Here is a 20,538-nt window from a genome sequence, read left to right on the forward strand (position 1 = left end):
TCTAACTGTTCCATCTGTCTAGAGTGGGAATAGTGGGCAATTTGCCTAAATTCATGGCATAACATTGATTTCTGTGCAGATTCCTTTGGCGGAGGCAGCAACAGCACAAATTGTGGAGGTGCAGGATATCACTGACAGCAACTTCCGGATTTCCACGTTAACTGCGCATGTGCAGACATCAGAAGTTGCTGTCAGTTTTACCAGTACTAACGGTGACTGCTGACAGCCTCGACAGCATTACTACAGCAAAATCCAGGCCAAAGTCTCTTAATTATATCTGTGGTTGCAAGAAATTTTAGTCCTAAGCCCTAAAGAATGTCTGTGATTCTCCCACTGGCCATTTTACATGCTGGATTCAGTCCTACTTTTTTCAGAAACTGAGGCTGCCCCAGTCATTCATTGAGATGTTGACTCACATTTATAGAGAATCAGGTGGAGATTGAGGGAACAAAAATACCTACCTCCTGCCTTCATCTCTCTTGTTGGACTGTATTTAAATACTGGTCTCCGGAGCCAAGAAGAAGAGACTCAAATTGGTATTTTAACCAATGGCAATAATCTCTATTCTGCTTGTTCATTGTGTTTGCAGATGCATATACGCGCAAAGAGGTGAATTACAATTGGACTCGTGGACCAGAAAAATCTGTGGTAGTCGCAGAAGATGGCTCTCGTCTGAATCAGTATGATTTGCTCGGACAAACTGTGGGGGAAGAGCTTATCCACTCCAGTACAGGTTTGTAAAGAGGATCAAATAAAGCTGAGGTTAACAAAATCTTTTATTTGAGTGCACGGTAAGTCGTGAAAATGAAGGCACAAAAAATCCAAACAATGGTCTTATCCTTCAATAATCATCTGGGAAAAACATCCTTGCAGCCTGTTTTGGTTGCAGAATTGATGCAGTCTGGGCAAGGACAATAGGAATTTGAGATGGAAGCTGTTTCTGCCAGATTTCCAGCCCTTTCTGGGTACTCTTCTATAGTCTCATGAGTACTTCTTCCACCTGCCCCTCCCTCCATCATGATGTCACATTTGGAGGCAGGAGTCATGTGATGCTGAGACATCCAAAAACTACAGCCAATCCTGCTGCAATGGCCTGAAGTGGACCCCGTTATGCCGTATACTGTTATGAAGGTTATCGATAATGAAGCAACCATCATTTCAGTTGAAATTGAGAGCTTTGGTCACTTCGGCCAGAATAGCTCACTGGCCCTGTATTGGGTGGCCCGGCCAGCTTCTGGGTCAGAAGAAGGTAGGTCCATGGAGGAGTCGGATCTCAAATGGTTTGGGGTGGGGGGTGCGGTTACCAGAGTGGAAGCCCCCTCATCTGCTTTTGTGGAGCCCAGAGGAGCACACCTGTTCCTTACAGCCCCACAAAAATAAACAATGATACTGGATGGAATGTGTGCAGCACAATCTCCACCCAGTACTGTCCTAAATTGGTAAATGTATGTCACAGGACCCCTATTATCATTTAAATGGGACTAGCGCCGGACTCAGTTGAGCACTACTGCCCTCTTTGCATTGGGCAGAAGGCCTCAAAAACTAACCAATTGCCTGCAATAATATCGCTTCAACACTGTTTATTTACAAAGCAGAGTACAATCACTTACATTTTAATAGATGCACAGATAATAATTAGTAAATGGCAGCAATGCTTTTTTAATTTGTGTGTAGTTGTGGGTAGATATGTAGTTTTATTATGGCACTTGGTACTGTTTGTGACATTGGAATTACAAGATTCAGTTGGAACTGATCTCCGTTGAAAGATTTTAAAGAGATTCACTCACAAAAAAACTGCTGAAAATGAAATTGAAATGTGATGCTAATGGTAATTATTTGCTCAACTGATGAACAAACATAAATGCAACAGCTTTGTTTTAATTAACATTAATGAGCAAATCCAGTTGGGTTTGTATGCTCAGTTCAGTATGATTAAAACCAACAAAAATCCATCTCAGACTGCATTTATACGACAAAGATAACATTATAGTGTAAACGCAACTGAAGACTAGTGTAAGGGCATGACTTAACACCACAACAGTGGAGTGAGGCTTCTTGAAAGAGCAAGTCTCAATCCACTTCCCTTCATTTTGGAGTCAGTTTGCAACTTCACATATGATTCATAATCCAAGTGTAGGGGTTTCTGTTTTGCATCAACTCTGGGAATCTGAATGAGCTGTAACACAAAACCAAAGTTTTTAAAGCAGCCTTCAGCCCTCCTACATCTACATCTTCAATGCTACTGCTACTTAAATATCCACATAAAATACTAACTTTCAAACCACTAAACCTATTGAGATGTCGTGCAGTGTTTACTTGCAGCCCATGAACCTTTGGAACCAGTTATTTTTATTTCACTAATCTAATTGGAAATTTATGTTCAGAGTTGTGAAATATATTATAAGGAGATATTAAATGACATTTGGCATCAGAATTATGCAAATATGTAGGCCCTGAATTTACTTACCATTTTGGAATATACTTAGCGCTGGAATGGCACAGGGCGATGTTCAGGCTTGTAAATTGGAGCTGTAGCCATTTCTGTCCGTTTTCATCTTGAAATTTACCCCAAATTACGATGATTCATTGGGCCTCCCTGCGATTCTCTCGCTGAGTTCCCATAGAGCTCATTAACATTTATTTAAATGAGGGCCAGTGGCATTGGCACACTGAAACTTCAGAAGTTACACGCATAATACAACAGGGTTAAGTCAGAATGAGTTAAATGAAGCCTACCTGTTTCCTGTAATACCCGAGACTGCTCGAAGTGAGGAACTTTTGAGCCTGAAGAGTGCAGAAAATATTGCAGCTGATTACTAGAGCTGAGAACGAGCTCTTGGAACATTTATTTCACTTTTCATTGAGATAGTGCTGGATTTGCCTCTGACTGCCTGAGGGATCATTAGACCATTGGAATACTTTTGCCACCACTCATGGTGACAGGTTCTGAGGAACAGAATATGGAATTTCCAAAGGGAATTATAATGGAGGAGGAGCAGCATAAGAGGATGGAGGAAGGAAAATGAAGCAGCATCATACTGCATAAAGATATTGCAGCCAAGATCATGCACCCGGCAGCTATGCCTGTGGCTGTGAAGGTCATGACTGCACTCAGTTTTTACACCACCGGATTATTTCAAGTAGTCATGGGGGATCTGTACAATACCAGACAGGGTGCCATCCGGGCATGTACTCACAAGTGCTTGACACACTTTTCAGGAGAGCTGGGGAATTGATCCTGTTTGGCATCATAGCAAAGCAGTAGCACAAGGCATCAATTTCATGGTGCTGCTGGGATTCTCAATAAATGGCATCCACATTGCATTGCAATTTTTTATCGTTAACTCCCTCGAGTAATTACTGTAAGGGGAGATAATGACACATATTTTAAGATCCTGAGCTAGTCATCACCTTAACCATAGTGCAGTGCAAAGGGTGACTTGTGTATCTATTAACTTCAGAGGATGAATGTGTGCTGGTGTCTGTGATGCCCAAGGAAGAAAAGAGAGAGTGGCCAATCTCTTAACTTACCTTTCCTGTCAGGTTATTGTACTTTTTTCAACACTGGTTTGCAGTTCTGTGAATGACAGAGTTATTCAGCAACATATTCAGTGTTATTGCCATTTCTCTCCACATGGCACATGAAACACTTATTCTGCTTTCCACGGAGACTCAACAATTGTTCTCTCCATTGCTGAATGTCATCCAGGATTGTTTGAAGATCAGTCTCACTAAAATGTTATGCTCTTCTTTCCTCTTTCCTTCCAGTGCCCTTTGGGTACCTATGTCTCCTCCACTTGGAGACATTCTTTGAAAGTGGGCACAAAACCAAACATAGGCCAACTATTACAACTACTTGACAGGTAACTCACTGTATCAAACATTCGCTGACTTACCTGCTGTTCCCCCACCCTGCTGCTGTAATCTTCCACTGAACTACCAATGGGCATTTAAATGATCCTGTAACTTATGCTGAAATCAGTACTAGACAGCATCAACGAGCATAAGTCCTGGCTCAAGGGTACAAGACCAACCTAAATGGCCCTGGCGAATTTCGGGTTGCACTTTTTAACAGAAAGGCAGGTCAATATTCTGTCCTCTTTACGGTACTGTATTTGTACATGGATTAATACCTTTATGACTTTTTGACTTGACTTATTCCCTTTGTTAAAATCTATAATCTAACTAGTTTGAAAATAAAAAGAACATTGCAATACCATGTTTTATATTTTATGTATACATATACAGTGAATATAGTCCTTGATATGATTACATTTAAATAAAAGGGTCAATTTTCCGATACATTATACTTCAGCTTGTGAATCCAGAACTGGTTAATATAATCTCTGTCTAAACTTTCCCGAGCCTTAGTAGACCCCTAATAGGGGGTGCATTTTCTTAAACCTTTACTTAAAACCCTAAATCCCACAAATCCCACAAATTTGGGCCTACCTCAGGCGCGAACCTTACCTCCGAACCTCCATTCGACGACGACGACCGGACTATCTGCCAACCGGCGACGACCGAGCCTCCTGCAGCGGCAATCTGGACCTCTTCCCTCCTTCGGTGACCTCCTCCTTGGACATGGCCGACTCAGCTGCCCCCCTCAATCCTCGATCCTCGTCGATGCCCAGCGAGTCATGTGAGCCTCCGACCAGGCGATCGGGCCTCCTCCTCTCCAGCGACGGCGGCTGGGCCTCTCCTCAACGGCGATCGGGAATCCTCCCCTTCAGCGACAGCGGTTGGCCTCGCCTCCTCCTTCAACGGCGGTTGGGCCTCTTCTCCTCAACGGTGATTGGGTCTCCTCCCCTTCAGCGACGACTGGGCCTCTCCTTCCCCACTGATGACCTGGCCTCTTCTCCTCCAGCATGTGGTGAGCACAATGGCTGTGACCACTCTGACCTTCCGCTCTGAACTCCAGTGGACTACTGATTCTCCCAGTGCCTGCCCCCAACTAAGCCTCGGAACACCTACCATCTCAATGAAGGGTGCTACTCAGCGCCGAGCTTGCGGCCAACATCTCGCCGAAGACAACTTGGCTCATACAGCAGTGCCTGGTCTCCAGTCGTCTTGGACCCCCTTGCCACTGGATCAAGACCTTGCTCAGCTAAGCCTGTGTGGTAGACAGTGTGCAGCGGCCCACCTCACGCACAGGCATCATCCACTCCTTTAACATGAAGTTCGGGACCTGGAACGTCAGGACCCTCATGGCCAACTCCAACAGCGACAGGCCAGAAGGCCGCACTGCCATAGTTGCCCGGGAACTTAGACGCTTCGATGTCGACATCGCCACCCTAAGTGAGACCCAGTGGGCAGGGGAAGGCCAGCTCAAGGAACAAGTTGGAGATTACACCTTCTGGAAAGGGAAACCAGAGGAAGAACGCTGCCTCCACGGAGTTGGCTTCGCCATCAAAAAGGAGCTGGTCGACCGCCTCAATGACTTCCACCTGCGGGGTTAACGAACGTGTCATGATTCTCCGATTCACTCTATTCCGGAATCACTGTGCTACAGTCATCAGTGCGTACACCCCAACACTCGATGCGACAGATGAGACCAAAGATGGTTTTTACTCCAGCCTCGAAAAATCCCTGCCCCGCGTCCCTGCGGACAACAAACTGATCCTCCTCGGTGACTTCAACGCCAGGGTCGGCAAGGACACAGCCCTCTGGGGAGGCATGATCGGCAGAGAGCGGGTAGGAAAAACCAACTCCAGCTGTATCCTACTCCTGACAAAGTGTCATCACCAAAACCTTGTTCCTCCAGAGGGACAAATACAAGGCATCGTGGCAACACCCTCGCTCCAAACACTGGCACCTGCTCAACTATATCATCGTCTGAGCCAGGGATCGCAAGGATGTGCACATCACATACACCATGACATGAGCTGACGACTGCTGGATGGACCAAAGCCGAATCCGATCCATCACTTACATCAACATTGCCGTGAAACGGCGAGGGCAGCAGAAGCAGTGTCGCAAAAAAGTCAATGCTGGGGCACTCAATGACGCAGCTAAAAGAGCCCTATACAGTCAGCGCCTCACAGCTAAACTGGCGTGCCTTGATGACATCGAGACACAGAATGCCCACAGTGTTGGTCTGCCCTCCAGGCCTCCGTAACCACTGCCTGTGAAAAGACGCACGGTCACTCAACCAGGAAACACCAGGTCTGGTTTGATGAGAATGACCAGGAGATCCAAGATCGAATAGATCGCAAGCGCAGGGTATTTCTGAGCCTTAAACAACAACCCAACTCGGGAGCAGCAAGGCAGCATTACAGACCGCTTAAGGCCGAGGTCCAACAAAAAACTCGGGACCTAAAGAACAGATGGTAGATGGAGAAAGCACAAGAGATACAGCAGCTGGCCGACAGCCATGATGTGCGAGGATTCTTCACCGCAGTCGAGGCCACCTACGGACCAAACATCCAACCTCTGTCGTCGAGCTACTGTATGCGGACGATGCCTGCTTCTGCGCACATGCTGGCCAAGAACGGGGAAACACTCATCAAGGACACCGAGGCAGTCAGGGCCCACTGGAAGGAGCACTTCGAAGATCTCCTCAATCGAGACTCTGCCTTTGACTCGAGTATCCTTGACTCCATCCTGCAGCATGCTACCCGCCACCTCCTCAGCAAAACCCCAGCACTGCACGAGGTAGAAAAAGCCATAAAACAGCTTAAGAACAACAAGGCTACGGGAGCGGACGGAATCCCTGCTGAGGCACTGAAGTATGGCAGAGAGGCACTGTTGGCGCGAAAGCATGACCTCATCTCTCTCATCTGGAGGGAGGAGAGCATGCCAGGAGATCTCAGAGATGCAGTGGTCATGACCATCTTTAAAAAAGGGAACAAGTCCAACTGCGGCAACTACAGAGCAATCTCCCTGTTACCAGCCACTGGGAAAGTCGTCGCTAAAGTCCTTCTCAACCATCCTCTCCCTGTGGCCGAGGAGCTCCTCCTGGAGTTACAATGTGGATTTCGTCCCCTACGGGGCACAATGGATATGATTTTTACAGTGTGACGGCTGCAAGAAAAATGCAGGGAGCAGCATCAGCCCTTGTACAGGCCTTCTTCCACCTTTGACACTGTCAACCGCGAGGGTCTATGGAGCGTCCTCCTCCGTTTCGGATGCCCCCAAAAGTTCGTCACCATCCTCCGCCTGCTCCACGATGACATGCAGGCCGTGATCCTTACCAACGGAACCATTACAAACCCAATCCACGTCCAGACCGGGGTCAAACAGGGCTGCGTCATTGCGCCAACCCTCTTCTCAATCTTCCTTGCTGCTATGTTTCACCTCACACTCAACAAGTTCCCTGCTGGAATGGAACTAAACTACAGAACCAGTGGGAACCTGTTCAACCTTCGTCATCTCCAGGCCAGATCCAAGACCACCCCAACCTCTGTCATAAAGCTATTGTACGCGGACGACTCCTGCTTCTGCGCACATACAGAGGCTGAACTCTCAAGTCATAGTCACCATATTCACTGAGGCGTATGAAAGCATGGGCCTTACACGAAACATCCGTAAGACAAAGGTCCTCCACCAAACTGTCCCGGTCGCACAATACTGCCCCCGCAGTCATCAAAATCCATGACGCGGCCCTGGACAACATGGACCATTTCCCATACCTCGGGAGCCTCTTATCAACAAGAGCAGACATTGATGATGCAATTCAACATTGCCTCCAGTATGCCAGTGCAGCCTTCGGCCACCTGAGGAAAAGAGTGTTCGAAGACCAGGCCCTCAAAACTGCCACCAAGCTCATGGTCTACAGGGCTGTAGTAATATGCGCCCTCCTGTATGACTCAGAGACATGGACTGTTGTGTATCTGTAAAGCATGCACTCCCATGTTCTGCCACCAGGGAGTGCATCCCCTGAAGTCCCAAGGGATCCCAGCATCCCTTGGGAGCACTGTATATAAGCCGGCCCCGAAGGCCTGTTCCTCACTCTGGAGTGTCTTAATAAAGACTGAGGTCATTGTTACTTTAACCTCCCTGTGTGCAGTCTCATCTGTGTTAGGAACACAATAACTGGCGACGAGTATACAAATCCAACGCAAAGATGCAGCAAATTGTGGGCATCCTGGAGAAGTTCTCGGAGGGTGAGGACTGGGAAGCCTATGTCGAACAGCTAGACCAGTACTTTGCAGCCAACGAGCTGGACGGAGTAGCAAGCTCTGCAAAAAGGGAGAGTGGTCCTCCTCAAGGTCTGCAAGGCACTGACCTACAGCCTCATGAAGAATCTTCTGGCTCCGGTGAAACCCACAGATAAGTCGTATGAGGAGCTGTGTACATTGGTTCGGGAGCATCTTAACCCGAGGGAGAGCGTGCTGATGACAAGGTATCGGTTCTACACGTGCCAGCGATCTGAAGGTCAGGAAGTGATGAGCTACGTCGCCGAGCTAAGGCGACTTGCAGGACAATGTGAGTTTGATGGCTACCTGGAGCAGATGCTCAGACTTTTTTGTACTGGGCATTGGCCACGAGACCATCCTATGAAAACTTTTGACTATAGAGACACCGACCCTCAGTAAGGCCATTGCGATAGCACAGGCGTTTATGTCCACCAGTGATAACACCAAACAAATCTCTCAGCACACAAGTGCTAGCAATGTTCATAAAGTAACTGGAACTGTGTTTGCGAGCAGAAATTTACAGGGCAGAAACCACGAGTCTGCAACTGCCAGCAGGCCTCAGGTGACCCAGATGACTCAGAGTCCGCAACAAAGGATGAATGCAAGGTAATTCACACCTTGTTGGCGTTGTGGAGGCTTCCATTCAGCCTATTCATGCCGCTTCAAAGGGTATGTTTGCAAGAGCTGTGGCACAATGGGGCACCTCCAACGAGAATGCAGATGAGCTGCAAGCTCTGCAAAACCTGCTAACTACCACGTGGCAGAGGAAGATCAAAGCAATTTCGAGCCTCAGAGAGAGGAGGCAGATGCTGAAGGACATGGGGTGCACACATTTTTGACAAAATGTCCACCTATGATGCTAAACGTAAAATTGAATGGCTTATCCGTAGCCATGGAACTGGACACTGGCGCTAGCCAATCCATCATGAGTAAAAATATGTTTGAGAGACTGTGGTGTAACAAGGCACTCAGACCAGCCCTGAGCCCCATCCACACGAAACTGAGAACATACACCAAAGAGCTCATGACTGTCCTGGGCAGCGCCATGGTCAAGGTCACCTACGAGGGCACGGTGCACGAACTGCCACTCTGGATTGTCCCAGGCAATGGCCCTACACTGCTTGGAAGGAGCTGGCTTGACAAAATCCGCTGGAACTGGGATGACATCTAAGCGCTATCACATGTCGATGAGGCCTCATGTACCCAGGTTCTTAACAATTTCCTTCCCTTTTTGAGCCAGGCATTGGAAACTTTTCCGGGGTGAAGGTGCGGATCCACTTGGTCCCAGAGGCACGACCCATTCACCACAAGGCGCGAGCGGTACCTCACATGATGAAGGAGAGAGTGGAAATCGAGCTGGACAGGCTGCAACGCGAGGGCATCATCTCTCCAGTGGAATTCAGCAAGCGGGCCAGCCCGATTGTTCCAGTACTCAAAAGTGATGGCACGGTCAGGATTTGCGGTGATTATAAAGTAACTATTAATCGTTTCTCGCTACAGGACCAATACCCGCTACCTAAGGCAGACAACCTATTTGCGACGCTGGCAGGAGGCAAGATGTTCACCAAGCTCGACCTGACTTCGGCCTACATGACGCCGGAGCTGGAGGAGTCTTCAAAGGGCCTCACCTGCATCAACACGCACAAGGGACTGTTCATCTACAACAGATGCCCATTTGGAATTCGGTCAGCTGCAGCGATCTTCAAGAGAAACATGGAGAGCCTACTCAAGTCGGTACCACGCACGGTGGTTTTTCAGACGACATATTGGTCACTGGTTGGGACACTGTTGGGCACCTACAAAACCTGGAGGAGGTCTTCCAGCGACTGGATCGTGTAGGGCTGCGGCTGAAGAGGTCAAAATGCATCTTCATGGCAACAGAAGTGGAGTTTTTGGGGAGGAAGATCGCGGCAGATGGCATTCGGCCCACAGACGCCAAGACAGAAGCTATCAGGAACGCGCCCAGGCCACAGAATGTCACGGAGCTGAGGTCGTTCCTGGGACTCCTCAACTATTTTGGTAACTTCCTACCGGGGTTAAACACCCTCTTAGAGCCCCAACATGTGTTATTGCATAAAGGTGAGAACAGGGTATGGGGAAAAAACCAAGTCATTGCTTTTGAGAAAGCCAGAAACATTTTTTGTTCCAACAAGCTGCTTGTATTGTGTAACCCCGTAAAAGACTTGTGCTAGCATATGATGCATCGTCGTACGGAGACGGGTGTGTATTACAACAAGCTAACGTTGCGGGGAAGTTGCAACCTGTCGCCTATGCCTCCAGAAGCTTGTCTAAGGCCGAGAGGGCCTACAGCATGATTGAGAAAGAGGCATTAGCGTGTGTGTTCGGGGTAAAGAAAATGCATCAGTACCTGTTTGGCCTCAAGTTTGAGCTTGAAACCGATCACAAGCCCCTCATATCCCTGTTCGCTGAAAACAAGGGGATAAATACTAATGCCTCAGCCCGCATACAAAGGTGGGTACTCACGCTATCAGCGTATAATTATACCATCCGCCACAGGCCAGGCACCGAGAACTGTGCGGATGCTCTCAGTCGGCTACCATTGCCCACCACGGGGGTGAAAATGGCGCAGCCTGCAAACTTGTTGATGGTCATGGAAGTGTTTGAAAATGATAAATCACCTGTCACGGCCCGTCAGATTAGGACTTGGACCAGCCAAGATTTTCTGCTGTCCCGAGTAAAAAAATGTGTACTGCATGGGAGCTGGGCCAGCATCCCCGTTGAAATGCAAGAGCTAATCAAACCATTCCAGCGGCGAAAGGATGAGCTGTCCATTCAGGCAGACTGCCTGTTGTGGGGTAACCACGTAGTGCTACCCAAAAAGGGCAGGGAGACGTTCATCTCGGATCTCCACAGCACACACTCGGGTATAGTAATGATGAAAGCGATAGCCAGATCCCACGTGTGGTGGCTCGATATCGACTCTGAATTAGAGTCCTGTGTACGGCAATGCAGTGTGTGTGCTCAGTTGAGCAACGTGCCCAGAGAGGCACCACTAAGTTTGTGGTCCTCCAGACCATGGTCGAGGATCCATGTTGACTATGCGGGCCCGTTTCTCGGTAAAATGTTCCTGGTGGTGCTGGATGCTTTTTCAAAATGAATTGAATGTGAAATAGTGTCGGGAAGCACTGCCACTGCTACCATTGAAATCCTGAGGGCCATGTTTGCCACCCACGGCCTGCCTGACATACTGGTCAGTGACAACGGGCCATGTTTCACCAGTGCCGAATATAAAGAATTCATGACACGCAATGGGATCAAACATGTCACCTCGGCCCCGTTTAAACCAGCCTCCAATGGGCAGGCAGAGCGGGCAGTACAAACAATCAAACAGAGCCTTAAACGAGTCACCGAAGGCTCACTCCAAACCCGCCTGTCCCGAGTACTGCTCAGCTATCGCATGAGACCCCACTTGCTCACAGGGGTGCCCCCGGCTGAGCTACTCATGAAAAGGACATTTAAAACCAGACTCTCGCTGGTTCACCCCAACCTGCATGATCAGGTAGAGAGCAGGTGGCAGCAACAAAATGTAAACGATGGTCGCGTCACTGTGTCAAGGGAAATTGATCTGAATGACCCTGTGTATGTGCTAAACTATGGACATGGTCCCAAGTGGATCGCGGGCACGATGATAGCTAAAGAAGGGAATAGAGTGTTTGTAGTCAAACTCGACAATGGACAAATTTGCAGAAAGCACCTGGACAAAACGAGGCTGCGGTTCACAGATTGCCCTGAACAACCCACTGCAGACACCACCTTTTTCAAGCCCACAACACATCCCCAAGGATCAACGACACCACCCCGGACCAGAAAATTGAACCCATCACGCCCAACAGCCCAGCAAGGCCAGGCTCACCCAGCAGCCCTGCAGGGCCAACAACACACCAGCCCAGTGAGGGCACAGCCAACACACCAGAGCAGACATTTGTACCGAGGCGGTCCACCAGGGAAAGAAATGCTCCCGACCGCCTCATCTTGTCAATAGTTTTCACTTTGACTTTGCGGGCGAGTGATTTTGTGTATCTGTAAAGCATGCACTCCCATGTTCCGCCACCAGGGAGCGCATCCCCTGAAGTCCCAATGGATCCCAGCATCCGTTGGGAGCACTGTATATAAGCCGGCCCCTAAGGCCTGTTCCTCACTCTGGAGTGTCTTAATAAAGACTGAGGTCACTGTTACTTTAACCTCCCTGTGTGCAGTCTCATCTGTGTTAGGAACACAGTATGGACCATGTACAGTAGACACCTCAAGTCGCTGGAGAAATACCACCAATGATGTCTCCGCAAGATCCTGCAAATCCCCTAGGAGGATAGAAGCACCAACGTTTGTATCCTCGACCAGGCCAACATCCCCAGCATTGAAGCACTGACCACATTTGGGCAGGCCACATTGTTCACATGCCAGACACGAGACTCCCAAAGCAAGAGCTCTACTCGTAACTCCTTCAAACGAGCCAAAGGTGGGCAGAGGAAACGTTACAAGGGCACCTTCAAAGCCTCCCTGATAAAGTGCAATATCCACACTGACACCTGGAAGTCCTTGGCCAAAGACCACCCTAAGTGGAGGAAGTGCATCCGGGAGGGCGCTGAGCACCTCGAGTCTCATCGTCGAGAGCATGCAGAAATCAAGCGCAGGCAGCGGAAAGAACGTACGGCAAACCAGTCCCAAGCAGCCTTTCCCTCAACGACTGTTTGTCCCACCTGTGACAGGGACTGTGGTTCTCGTATTGGACAGTTCAGTCACCTAAGGACTCATTTTTAGAGTGGAAGCAAGTCTTTCTCGATTGCGAGGGACTGCCTATGAATGAATTAATGTATCCTCTAGATTAATCTGTGGGTATGGTCATAATCTTCGATTTAATGTGAAGGAGATAACGTCGTGTCTTCCTGTCATTAACAACAACTTGCATTTTTATAGCTCCTTTAACATAGCAAAACGTTCCAAAGTGCATCACAGGTGCGTAATCAAATAAAATTTGATACCGAGCCACAATTTCACTCCTAGCTGCTGTGCTAGAATGTTATCAAATTTGCAAAGCTGACTTTTCAATCATTTACACATGTGCCCTTACTATTGCCTATTTAATTTCACTTGCTGATGGTACTTCTAATGTTCCATGATGCATTGAACAAAACTAAGACATGCATCGATGGCTTTGCAGCAAGATGGTTATACTTAAATCAAGCAGATCATGTATACATAACTCTTTAAAGGATCAATTTGGTTATGTTTATTACATTTGGGCGAAAACAAATTTTCAATCTATGGGGATTTTATTGATGTAATTTCGATATTTATATCAAATCCATGTGCTGTATTGTCGAAAAAGACGAGACCAATGTGTATCTTCCAATTTTTAAATAGCTTGTTATGAACAAATGCAAATAAGTATTAGGCTGTTCCCAGAGAACTCTCCAAATTGCTTCTATTTAAAGTACAGAGCAAACTGTATAATCTTCCGATCTCTACATTGTGTACCAGAGTTTTCTAAGTGTTCGTGAAGAACATGCATGACTGTTGTATAGATATATCTTTCATTTAAGAAATAGCGAGAGACGTGAAGGCAATCAGTATAGTTGCTGAAGACTATGGGGGCGAAATTGCCCCGCGCCCGGTTTGGGGCGCGTAATTTGAATTAAATAAAAGTTTTTCACCTGGGTGTGAAGAAGAGGATAATAACCCGGAATTCGGGTCTTTAACTGAAAAATTGTCAAACGATGTTGGAGGCGTACTGCGCCTCCGCAGGGCGTGAGCAGGGTGAAAGAGGGGGGGGAAACGCGGAGATGCCACTCAGCACCGTGCTGATGTGTCACAACGTCCCTCTCCTTCTGCAGCAACTTCCATGGTGCCCACTGGGCCACCAGGGAGGGTTTTGGCCAGGCCAGCGGCCCGGCACCCAAGAGGGGGTGCCAGGCTGCCTATTGGTGGCCCGGCCGAACCAGCGGCCGTCATTGTCGTGCCGACTGCAAAGGCAGCCGACAAAATAAAAAGATGGCGGCCGCGGTGCAAGGCCCTCCCCTTTAAGGGTGGACAGGGCCCCCCAGCTACCACAGCTTTGCGACCCACAGCGCTTTGCGCCAACCTCGCTCCTGCGGGGCAATTTCCCCCGTGGGGTATAAAGGGATCAGTGCGGGGCGATAAGGGGTCAGCGCGCACGCCGATTACATCATCGCCGTGTGCGCTGCTGTCTAGGGCGAAAAATAAAGTGTGCAGCGCTGCCGCCATCACAGGGTCAAATCCGGGCGTGTCGCTTCCGGAGGTGCTAACGGGCCTTTCGGAAAGGGGCAATTTCAGCCCCTCTACTTCATATATCTTCCATTAGATTGTTTGGAAAGATCTGTGAAGTTCTATAATGAAGTGAAAGTTCCTCATTATCCATTTTGAGGTGTTGTAAATTGGCTAGTTTAATCATTTGACTTTGAAAACGTTTAAATTTAACTGCTGTAAAGCAGGAACCGATGGATCCACTTAACATGATTTTGTGTTTACTGAGCTCACAGGGTGCTTGTTTTCTAATATTTTGAATTTGACTTGCTTACTGCAGTTTGAATCTCCTTGCCCTTTCTATAGCATCTCAAGCCAGAACAAGTGACTATCGGGAAATAAGGTCACTTCGAAACTCATCTTCTCCCATTAGTTGGTTTAAGTTAACACAAATAGAGAGTTTAGGTTTATAATTTGTATGTAATGTTTATTTAGATCAACATCTGACTTACAGAACTAGTTTATTTCTTTCATTGCAAACCCACTCTTTATTGGCCTTTCATTTCAGGTGAATACAAGGTCATGACAACATATTTCCATCTGAAAAGAAAAATTGGGTATTTTGTGATCCAGACGTACCTGCCGTGTATCATGACTGTCATTCTTTCACAAGTGTCATTTTGGTTGAACAGAGAATCAGTTCCTGCAAGGACTGTCTTTGGTAAGTAGATTTAAAACAGTCAGTGGAACATTCAGAAGCTAACATTATACAGATGTGTTAGCCAACTCCAGTAATAATATTAAACTAACTAAAATAAATAGGTTTTTATATTTTCAATGGGGTAAATAGTTATCACTGACCCTTCACTTTTAAGCCTTGACACAAAGAGATAGAAAGGCCAAACAGTCATTGGTTTTTCACAATTATGTTCCTAATGTTGTTTGCGATTGATGAAGATTATTTCTGTATTGCAGCATTTGTATTTTTAATATATATGTGCAAAGGCAAATGGGAAATGATCACTAAAAGGTAACATTCTATTTACAGACTGCAGAAAACATAATATTTACTCATCGTGATCACAGTGAGCAGGTGCACCATTTTCTAAGATCATTACAAGCTAGTCTTTGTAAATGACAAGTTTTCAATTCATATTATGTATATATATATTTACGGTAATAATATCCTTCTGACAGATTACCCAACTTAACTAAGTTTGGTGCAGATTTGGTGCGGATGAAATTACATTGTCCAAGCTTGTTGGAAAATACAGGTTACCATTAAGTTCCTGAAATCTTGCAAGTTCATCCATTTCAAAACCTGTTCTTCACTTAGCATGTGTGTTGCTAGCTGATTGTGATCTTGGTATGAGTCAGTTTAAAATGATGGGATTTCACATTTTTCCTGTCAATGAACAAATAAAACACATTACCTGAGCAGAATTGGGTGATGGAAGGCTTCCAAATATATTACATCTTTAATCTAAGCTATAAGCTGCTACTTTTTTTTGGAAAAAGGGGTTAAATGTTCTTATATGTAAATTTTAGCGACCTTTGATAAAAATACAGGTAAGGACCATTTTGCCATAGCTGATGCTGTTAAATACAAATTTGTAAGAGGGAATGAATGAAAATCAGCCAATTATGACACTAATAATACTTCTGAAACAGTACTAACCTGGCCACCATCATTAATGGTTTGCCTAAGGCAGAATCTGGCTGAAATCGCTCATCTCCAAACTGCTCTGTCTTGTGCTTCTTACCGAATATCAAATATGAAAAGTTCAATAATTTAAGTGTGAAGTATGAAATTGTTGCGTATAATGGTTTCATGAAAATGGAGAATGATCAGTTTCCCCAGAGGTTCTTGCATTTAATAAGGATTCGAGTAGAACCACAAGATGGATGACTACAGTGGTTAATTTGGGACAGATAATGTAAACCTGAAAATAAGCAGATTACTGAGTAAGGAAATAATGTTTTTTTTCAAAAGACCTGTATTGTTATATTCTTCAGAAATCATCTTATTATGAGTATATCAGTACGACATATTCTAACGTGTAGAGTTAGCAGAGAAAACAGCTCAACCTACAAAGTTGTACAGGTGTATAAATTACTCGATCATCTGTTGTAGTGATGTTGGTTGAGGGATAAATGTAGAGCAGGACACCAGGAGAATTTCCCTGCTCTTTTTCAAAAAGTGCCATGGGATCTTTTACAACCATCTGAGAGGACAGATGGGGCCTCGGTTTAACATCTTAGCTGAAAGATGGCACCTCTGACAGTGCAGCACTCCTTCTCTCCGAGTCCACCTAAAAATGGCTGGCAGCCCTTCCAGATACTGGATATCAATTTTTTTTTGATTATGGTCTTGTGAACTGCCTTGGGATGTTTTACTATGTTAAAGGCACTATATAGCAACATAGGAACAGGAGTAGGCCACTGATCTCTTCTAGCCTATTCAGCCATTCAATAAGATTATGGCTGATCTGCAACCTAACTCCATATACTCGTCTTTGGCCCATATCCCTTCATACCTTTGGTTAACAAAAAGTTATCAATCTCAGATTTAAAATTAACAATTGATCTGGCATCAATTGCATATTACATAAAAATGCAAGTTGCAGTTGTTATGTGTACAGTTATTACACACAATTTTCAATAAAAGTTGTACTTTCTAGAGTAGCTCAGTCTTGAGTGAATTTACTGTCCTTAAAGTTGCCTAATCAGAATAAACTAATAATATTCATATTTCTAAAAGACTAAAATTGTTCTTAATTAAAGTGGATGGAAATTATGTTTGTTGTTGTAGCAATCCTGGTCTATTTACAGGAGTTAATCAAAGCTGTCCATTTTAATAGACCACTTGATTAAATATCGGTGAATAAGTATTTAGACAAAATATGTGTAGTCATGTATACAAAATGTCTACTTTGCTGCCTCTGGCCCCGATGCAACAGCCAACTATTGATAATTATTGATATTTGCGAATGTCAGCTGCCTATGGGAAGGTATGAATGAAAGTCTGGGCACCAGAATTTAGGAGCAATGTGTGTATCTGTTTTGCTAAACTTGTTGAATGGCATCAAAAGCTAGTCTCAGATGATGATGTGGTCTGTCTCCACCAACATTGCAGTGCAAGTTCAGTTCCAATTCCATTTGCTTATCAATATCTTTCTGAATACTTGTTGGAGATACTGTAACAGAAGAAGCAGAGGATGTGACAGAAAATGAAGATATTTTAATAAAAAATGGCAGGTTGCACAAAAGGTAAAAGGAAACAAAAGCTGGTGTTGGAGAGATTCAGGGGTTGAAATTTGGTTGATAACGCCAGTATTAGGTGTTAACTGGGAGGTAGACATCACTTCTGTTCATGCTTGACGCGAATTTCGATGGAAATTTTTTAGAGGCATTAAACATAACATACCGCCGGCTAACGCCATGGAAACCATGACATCAGTACGCGTGCAATGCCTTCTTGGCGCCCTTCTCGCTACATTCATTTTTGCCGCCACACTTACCAGCTGGCGTCCATGATGCCTGAAAAGGCTGGACTGCACAAGGCAGAGGAAAAAAATCGGGGGTGTTATTTAAACGGAGTTGTAGCTGGGGCTCAGATGTCTTGGTCATTGCTGCATTTGATTCTCACACAGACAGTAGATTGATGGCGTCGCACTGCTGTTGACTCGTCAGATTGACTACGAGACACTTTGAAATCTCTATCTCGCTGCAACCTGTGCGAAGTTATGGGGGCAGTGATCGCACACCGCGTCATCCTGCGGCGCTGACTTGAAAGGCGCCGGCTGCAGCGGCAGCTTATGGCAAATGTGGCTCCTCCCCAGAGGAGGCATTCCAGACAGGGAGTCAGGAGGCCGTATAGACACAGGGTTTACCGCGCGCATTACTTTTATCTTGAGAATTCCAAGGAGAAGTGTATAAGAAGGTTGAGGTTCTGCCAGGAGGTGGTCACGGAGCTTTACCATCTTCTGCGGTCATACCTGGCAGCTGACATCGGCACCAGGCCCTCGCTGTCAGTGGTAGTGCAAGTGACAGTAGCACTCAACTTCTATGCTACCGGCTCCTTCCAGTCTCCTGTAGGCGATATATGCAACATCTCTCAGTTTGCTGTACATTGCTGCATTCGCCAGGTGACTGACGCTCTCTACAGCAAATGAATGGATTACATCAAGTTCAGCATGTCAAATGATCATTTTCCAACAGTCTAGCGACTCTGGATTAGTTCCTATGGACTGGAGGGTAGCTAATGTAACCCCACTTTTTAAAAAAGGAGGGCGAGAGAAAACGGTTAATTATAGACCAGTTAGCCTGACATCAGTAGCGGGGAAAATGTTGGAATCAATTATTAAAAATTTAATCGCAGCGCATTTGGAAAGCAGTGACGGGACCGGTCCAAGTCAGCATAGATTTATGAAAGGGAAATCATGCTTGACAAATCTTCTACAATTTTTTGAGGATATAACTAGTAGACTGGACAAGGGAGAACCAGTGGATGTAGTGTATTTGGACTTTTAAAAGGCTTTTGACAAGGTCCCACACAAGAGATTGGTGTGCAAAATTAAAGCACATGGTATTGGGGGTAATGTACTGACGTGGATAGAGAACTGGTTGGCAGACAGGAAGCAGAGAATCGGGATAAACGGGTCCTTTTCAGAATGGCAGGCAGTGACTAGTGGGATGCCGCATGGCTCAGTGCTGGGACCCCAGCTATTCACAATATACATTAATGATTTAGATGAAGGAATTGAATGTAATATCTCCAAGTTTGCAGATGACACTAAGCTGGGTGGCGGTGTGAGCTGTGAGGGAGATGCTAAGAGGCTGCAGGGTGACTTGGACAGGTTCGGTGAGTGGGCAAATGCATGGCAGATGCAGTATAATGTGGATAAATGTGAGGTTATCCACTTTCGTGGCAAAAACACGAAGGCAGAATATTATCTGAATGGCGGCAGATTAGGAAAAGGGGAGGTGCAACGAGACCTGGGTGTCATGGTACATCAGTCATTGAAAGTTGGCATGCAGGTACAGCAGGCGGTGAAGAAGGCAAATGGTATGTTGGCCTTCATAGCTACGGGGTTTGAGTATAGGAGCAGGGAGGTCTTACTGCAGTTGTACAGAGTCTTGGTGAGGCCTCACCTGGAATATTGTGTTCCGTTTCAGTCTCCTAATCTGAGGAAGGACGTTCTTGCTATTGAGGGAGTGCAGCAAAGTTCACCAGTCTGATTCCCGGGATGGCTGGACTGACATATGAGGAGAGACTGAATCGACTGGGCCTGTATCCACTGGAGTTTAGATGGATGAGAGGGGATCTCATAGAAACATATAAAATTCTGACGGGACTGGACAGGTTAGATGCAGGAAGAATATTCCCGATGTTGGGGAAGTACAGAACCAGGGGACATAGTCTAAGGATAAGGGGTAAGCCATTTAGGACTAAGATGAGGAGAAACTTCTTCACTCAGAGAGTGGAATTCCCTGCTGCAGAGCGTTGTTGATGCCAGTTCATTGGATATATTCAAGAGGGAGTTAGATATGGCCCTTACGGCTAAAGGGATCAAGGGGTATAGAGTGAAAGCAGGAAAGGGGTACTGATGTGATGGTCAGCCATGATCTTATTGAATGGTCGTGCAGGCTCGAAGGGCCGAATGGCCTACTCCTGCACCTATTTTCTATGTTTCTAAGGGAAGACGCGGATGAGTTCACCTGTGGCTTTGCCAGGATAGCGGGCTTCCCCAGCGAGTCATTGATTGTACGCATGTGGCATCGTGGGCCCCGCCCCACAATGGAGAGGACTTTCTGAATCGCAAGGAACTCCACTCCCTCAGTGTACAGCTGTTCTGCGATCACAGGCAGATGATTGCCGCTGCCAATGCCTGGTATCCTGGCAGCTGCCACGATGCCTTCATCCTGCAGGCGAGCACTACATGAAGGTCGTGGCTGGCTCCTGGGCGACAAAGGATATGGTGTGACCCCCTGGCTGATGACACCCCTCCACAATCCTACCACTGTTGAACAGTGCTACAGCAGCAGCCATACCACAACCCGGGCCATTATCGAGCAAACTATCGTGGTTCTGAAACAGCGTTTCCGCCTTGACCGCTCTGGAAGGGCATTGCAGTACTGTTTCCATGATCACCACTGTCTGCTGCATGCTGCACAA

General features: G+C 46.4%; 1 protein-coding gene across 1 annotated transcript in view; it reads left to right on the forward strand.

Annotated features, from left to right (window-relative positions):
- The window catches only part of gabra2a (gamma-aminobutyric acid type A receptor subunit alpha2a), a 555,326-nt gene that overhangs the window by 418,292 nt on the left and 116,496 nt on the right, over positions 1–20,538 (forward strand). The window contains exons 7-8 of the mRNA XM_070863123.1: positions 590–733; positions 14,929–15,081. Of these exons, the coding sequence (XP_070719224.1) occupies positions 590–733; positions 14,929–15,081 (297 nt within the window). The remainder of the gene's footprint in view (positions 1–589; positions 734–14,928; positions 15,082–20,538) is intronic.

This window comes from Pristiophorus japonicus, chromosome 2 (genome assembly GCF_044704955.1).
Source record: "Pristiophorus japonicus isolate sPriJap1 chromosome 2, sPriJap1.hap1, whole genome shotgun sequence".
NCBI classification, from domain to species: domain Eukaryota; kingdom Metazoa; phylum Chordata; class Chondrichthyes; family Pristiophoridae; genus Pristiophorus; species Pristiophorus japonicus.